The 6000-nt window shown below is 43.3% G+C and overlaps 1 protein-coding gene across 1 annotated transcript; it reads right to left on the bottom strand.

Annotated features, from left to right (window-relative positions):
* Window positions 1–1193: 1193 nt before the first annotated feature.
* On the bottom strand, window positions 1194–1708 carry LOC143497409 (insulin-like). The gene is made up of 2 exons (XM_076993341.1): window positions 1531–1708; window positions 1194–1339 (listed from the first exon to the last, which is right to left on the bottom strand). The coding sequence occupies exons 1-2, from the start codon at window positions 1706–1708 to the stop codon at window positions 1194–1196; spliced, it is 324 nt and encodes a 107-aa protein (XP_076849456.1).
* Between the last annotated feature and the right edge of the window lie 4292 nt (window positions 1709–6000).

Below are 6000 nucleotides of genomic sequence, written 5' to 3'. Positions count from 1 at the left end.
CTTCGGTCTCACCGAACTCTTCCCACACCCGAGTTTTTGCCTCTGCGACAGCCAAAGCCGCAATCTGTCCGCTTGGCCCTCCTGTACCCGTCTGCTTCCTCCAGTCCCACAAGTCAACCAGGCCCAATAGGACTCTTTCTTCAGCATGACGGCCTCCCTTACCCGAGGTGTCCACCACCAGAATCGGGGATTGCTGCCACGCCATGGAATGACAACCCTGCGGCCACATCTCCGGTCTGCCGCATTGACAATGGAGGCACGGTACAAATCCCACTTGGACTCAATGTCATCAGCCTCCCTCGGGATGCGGTCAAAGCTCTGCCGGATGTGGGAGTTAAAGACCTTTCTGACAGGTTCTTCTGCCAGAAGTTCCCAGCAAACCCTCATGATACGTTTGGGTCTGCCAGGTCTGTCCGGCATCCTCACCCGCCATCCGCTCCAACTCACCACTAGGTGGTGATCGGTTGACAGCTCAGCTCCTCTCTTTACCTGAGTGTCTAACACACACAGTTGCAAGTCCAACGACACGATTACAAAACTGATTATCGAACTTTGACCTAAGGTGTCCTGGTGCCATGTTCACTTAGCACAGAAGTCTAATAACAGAACCATCGGGTTCAGATCGGAGAGGCCATTCCTTCCAAGTCCCCCAGGAGAACAATGGAACAATGGAAGGTGATATTGGCACCTTTCAGTATCCCCTCCAAGGACTCCAAGAAGCTCACCATAGAGCCCCTCCCCCAGGACTGGATCCAGGGTGATAATATTATTATTATTGCCTTATATCTACAGCCCTCCTGTGCTCTTTGTCCAACAGTACCATATCTAGGTGATTATCCATAACCATTTTGTCAGTGTTCATTTATTTGTTTATTTACTTATTTATTTATTGTCTGTCTAATGCTTAATTTTGCTGCATGAACAGTGCCATGTTTTGGGCTTTCCCATATAAACATATAAGCTATATGCTGAACGACAAATAAGATATTTAACACAAAACAAAATAAAAGTAAAAAGAGTAAACGTAGACCTATTCATTCATTTACATTTTATTTTCTATGAAAAAAAAGGACAAAATCAAATCCAACCAATTCCGTGTGCGCTGCAGCTCTGGGCTGATGGAGGTGCGTGCTGGAGGCGCGGTCAACGAAGGCGTAGCTGGTGGTGCGGTCGACGAAGACGTAGCTGATTCTCTAGTTGCAGTAGTTCTGCAGGTCAAAGATGCTGCAGGGTTTGTGGCAGCACTGCTCCACGATGCCCCTCTTCACCAGCTCCGCGTGCTCTTTATACGGGAACTCGGCCATCTCGCCCTCCTGGCCAGCCTTGGAGGGGAGGAAACCTGCAGGACGTCATGACACTTCAGAGATGAAGCAGTCAAATCCGTATTTTCTGTCTCTTCCACAAATAGAGTTCATTTGCTGTATTAGACTATTTCTGTTTTCTGTGAAGTATGGCATAACTATCAATACAAAACTAGAAAACAAGAAAATCTCTAATGTATCATCACATCACATATATCATCTTCCTTACCCAGCAGTGGGTCCACTTCCCTCTTGGGGTTGTAAAAGAAACCATTTGGGCCACAGACTAGATAGAGGGCGTCGACCAGGTGAGATCCGCACAGGTGTTGGGGGGCGGCAGCGTTGGCTTCTGCTGTGGACAACACCAGCAGAAGAAGGAGAGCACCAGCCTGGATCCACGTGGCCATGATCTGAGCCAGAGGGGAGGAGGGGCATAGAAGGGTGGAGGGGTTGGAGGGAGGGAACACCATGCGGGTAAGAGAATGTTTTTTTCTGTAAAAAAATTCTATAATTATCATTGTTCATTGTGTATATTTTATTACTGGAAATAATATATTATAAGAGATACATTTTATTCTTTTGAGAGCATTATGGAAAGTGATTGATATTTGGACATGGTTGCCCGCTAGGACAAACAATTTCAGAATAAAACCAATGTAGAAGTTTAAAACACAGGTAAATGATACAGCTCATCTACAGTTCACCTACACCTCAACTACAGCCTAGAACAGGTGCTGGGTGGGCTACGGCGGTTCGCATTTCTCTTACCTGTGGACAGGAACTGTGGAGATGCGAGGTACTGTCTTACCTGCACTAGTAGACAGAGGAGTCGTGAAGAAGTGGTAAGAAGCTCTGAGGAGAGAAGCTTGGGGACGAGTGGAAGTCGTCCTGCACCTTTATACTTCCACAGCTAAGCGCCGTTTGCCCGTCTCAGCGGAAAAACTGGGGGGTACTCCACTGCCGCTAAGTGGCTGTCCGATCACGCACGCCACATTAGACACGCTGGGTGTTTGTCCAAGCTAATTCACTTTTCCACCTGGAGTTACTCAAGACTTCAGAGCAGTCTCCATTTATCCGTGAACACGGATAAGCAGAGCAATAACGGGGTGATCTGAGATCAGTTTGACACAAATATTTATAAAAGGGACAGAATGGAACTTAACCTGTATTATTTTGACTGCAGATCAGGCGAGAATATAAAGCATTTTGTTAAAAGATGCTGATTTGCACAGTGTGTGATGCTGAGGGCAACAGTAGGTGACAGATGGTGGCAGTAATCTGTAAACATCCTTCACTCCTAAACACTCCCATTTACGTGTGAGGTTACAGATGCTGAGTGTGTCATTGTGATTCCTGCATGTGTGAATGGTTGTTGGCCAAAGCTATTAGTGTGAATGGCTGTAAACTCACACTATCTGAGCATGTAAGAAAGCTGACAGAGGGTGACGGAATATAAAATGTATGCCATTGCAATACTGTGTTTAGCTGTAATGTCTCCGATGTAGGAGGAATCTAATACAAGTAAATCAAGAGTCATTTTTGTTATTAAAGCTCATTTCAAACAACTTTACCAAAGCTGTACAAAATGCTGACCTACTAGATGAGACTAGATGAGGAATAGGAATTGGGGGTTTTATCTATCAGCAGCTGATAGAGTAACAGGATAGTAACAGGTGTGGGTCAAAACACTTTACAGTAACAAAACAGCATGGCAAACAATACCAGAAGTAATCCTAGTACATACAGTAGCAAACACGGTAATAGCCAGGAATAGGTGGGTTGAAACCAGTCATAAATTCTGATAATAACTACTCACAACTTCAATCTACAAGGTGTTGACAAGATTTCATAAAGACTGAGCTACCAATAATAAACACTCATGCTAATTAGTGATAAAGGACAGGTGTAAAGAACAGGGTGACAAACAAGACCAAGGTGCACAGAATTCAAGTGAGGCTGACCTCTGGTGGTCAGGGGCGGTATAACCTGAAGTGTCACACAACACAAACACGGTAGACTGTAAAAGCATGGGCCACAATGACTAACTAATATCAACCTAACTCTTACAAATGTAGACCAGCAAATCACTAGTTCCCTTCTGATTACATAAGACATTTTTTTTTCTTTCTACATAAGCATGGAAATTTACAGTACATACATATTAAATATACACATGTAAATATACTTATATAAAATATATAATAATAATAATAATAATAATAATAATTGCGTTCATTCTCTAACAGCCAACATACAACCAGCTAATAGCGATACAGTTGTATTTGGTACTACTCGAGAACTTGCATGTCTCGCATGATTTCTTTCCAATTCTTTCTTTGGCATGCCTGTTTTTCAAGCATTCTCAAGTCGTCAATTGTCTTGAGTTGTTTTGGCAATTGTGATATTGCTGGCGTGATTATGCTGCTTGCTATTTCCTTGAGGTCGTTGTTGATGATTGTCGCTAGTGTCATTCTTGCGGCACCTCTGAAACCATCTCCTTTCTTTACCTCTCGAAAATAGTTTACCATTGTAGCTTTAGCTGGGATCTTGTCTTCCATTCTTAGTACATGACCATGCATTCTCCATCTGGCACTTTTAATTGTGTTCGAGATTTTATCGGTTTGACAAGTCTCGTAGAGCTTGATGCTGGAGATTCTATTAGGGTAATATACCCCTATTACCAATCTCAGTTGTTTTCTATGGAATATGTTGAATTCTTCCATTTCTAGCTTGGTTAATGCCCATGTACTTGCATTGTATGTGAGAATTGGTGTGATGTATGCATTGTAGAGCTGGATCTTCTTATTTAAGCTGATCTTGTTGTGCTTATTGTTCCACAACCTCCACATACTTTTCATGGATGAAGTTGCAAGTTGTTTGCGTCTCTGCATTTCTTCATAATCACCTAGCAGAGTGCTTAATTTCTTGACTTTTCGCCAGTTTTCATCCTCTTTTTTTCTCTCCCGTCTCAGGACTGTATGTTCTGTTTTATCCTGGTTCATCGTGAGATTCCATTTTGCAAGGATGCCTGGTGCTGTTGCTTCAATTTTGTCAATGTAGGCTTTGTTGCTATCTGCGTACTCGATTTCTTCTGGTAGTGCTTCAGCTTCTTTGAGACATGGACATGCTAAACGCAGTTGTCTGAGAGCCAGTTCTAGATAGATGGCGAATAGAACTGGACTTAGCGTGTCTCCTTGTGGTGAACCAATATTGGTGTCTACTGGATTTGAGAGAGCACCTTTTATTCGAGCGACTAGCGTGGTCTTGTCAAGCAGGATGTGAGATAGTCTCTAGCTATCCTCGTCTATGATGTGGCGTAGCTCCTTGAGCAATTCGTTGCAATCAATTGTGTTGAATGCTCTGCTGAGATCTATGCCAAGGATGTAAACTATCTCTTTAGCCTTCATTATTCTTGAAATCATCCATTTGTGTGCCCATACTGCATCTGTTGTGCTGCGTTCTTGTCTGAAACCGCTTTGGTCTGGTGACAAAAAAGACTCAATTGTTGGTCTGATGCGGTTCAGAGTGATTGTTGACAGGACTTTTCTAAGTGTGTTGAGTAGAACAATTGGTCTAAGACTACTCATCAATCCTGCTGGTTTGCCAGGTTTTTGCAGTACAATGAGAGTACCTGTACCAATTTGAAGGTCTTTGTTCTTCTCAATCATCATTTAGTGTTTTTGCGATGTTTTGATACAGTAAATCGGAGCCATATTTTAGTAGCTCGCCTGGTAATTCATCTGGACCTGCTGCTCTGTTGTTATTCAGCTTTTTGGCAGTGGCAGCCACTTCCTCCACTGTGATTGGTTTTTGTAGTGGTCCATTTTCTCGTTCTTCCAGTTTTGGTTTCTTTTTGTCATAGAGCAGTTGATGGAAGTGCCCTGCTACTATTTCGGCTGCTTCTTCTGGTTGAGCGATGGTGTTGTCCTGCTTCTTGATGACGACTGTTGCAGGTTAGCTCTCTCACTGCTTGGTACATTTGTGCAGTGTTCTTGAGGGAGTCGATTTCCGCTGTTTTTTCTTCAATCTCTTTCTCTCTGAGCTGTTTTAGATGCTTATGTATTAAGCGTCTTGTTGCGTTCTTTTTTGAGCTGCTGACTTTGATTGTCAGTTATATTTGAATTGTTCAATGCAATTCAAAGCTCTTTTTGCTTTTCTGAGAGCTCCTGCACGATCGGACATTGTTGTTTTGCGCCTTTCTTCTCAATCGTACTAACTGTTAGTGTGGCTGCATTGATGAGCAACCTTCTGATTTCACACCTTTGGTCGAACGCTGTTTTTGTTGTGGCTGTGTTGTCGATCGAGTTCAGTGCTTTATCTAGCTCAGCTTGAAATCTGTGTCGGTCTGAATCGTTGTTTGCCAGCCTTGATACGTTGAGTTTTGCTTGTTTCTTATTTGCGCCTTGCCGTCTTAAGTAATTTGGTTTGATCATGATAGTGGTGATGACTAATCGATGATCGGGGTAGACGGTTGTGCCCATGTAGCTGCGTGCGTTTGTGGTGAGTTGTATTTGTTGCCTGGACACAAATATGTAGTCAATTTGGTTGTAGATATTGACTTCCGTGTTGGTGCGTGGATCGGTCCTCTTGCTTGCCCATGTTGTTCTGTGGCTTGCTTTATGCTTGAATCTGGTGTTTGTAGCAATGAGGTTGTGCGATTCAGCAAATTCTACTAGGGCTTGTCCATTGGGGTTGTGTC

This window comes from Brachyhypopomus gauderio, unplaced genomic scaffold, assembly GCF_052324685.1.
Source record: "Brachyhypopomus gauderio isolate BG-103 unplaced genomic scaffold, BGAUD_0.2 sc110, whole genome shotgun sequence".
In the NCBI taxonomy this organism is placed as follows: domain Eukaryota; kingdom Metazoa; phylum Chordata; class Actinopteri; order Gymnotiformes; family Hypopomidae; genus Brachyhypopomus; species Brachyhypopomus gauderio.
This window is presented reverse-complemented; position numbering and strand designations above follow the sequence as displayed.

Excerpts from the sequence above, each read along its gene's own strand:
- LOC143497409 (XM_076993341.1), bottom strand. The coding sequence starts at position 1,708 with ATGGCCACGTGGATCCAGGCTGGTGCTCTCCTTCTTCTGCTGGTGTTG. Across the intron at positions 1,340-1,530 it reads GGAAGTGGACCCACTGCTGG|GTTTCCTCCCCTCCAAGGCT; the intron begins GTAAGGAAGATG and ends GACGTCCTGCAG.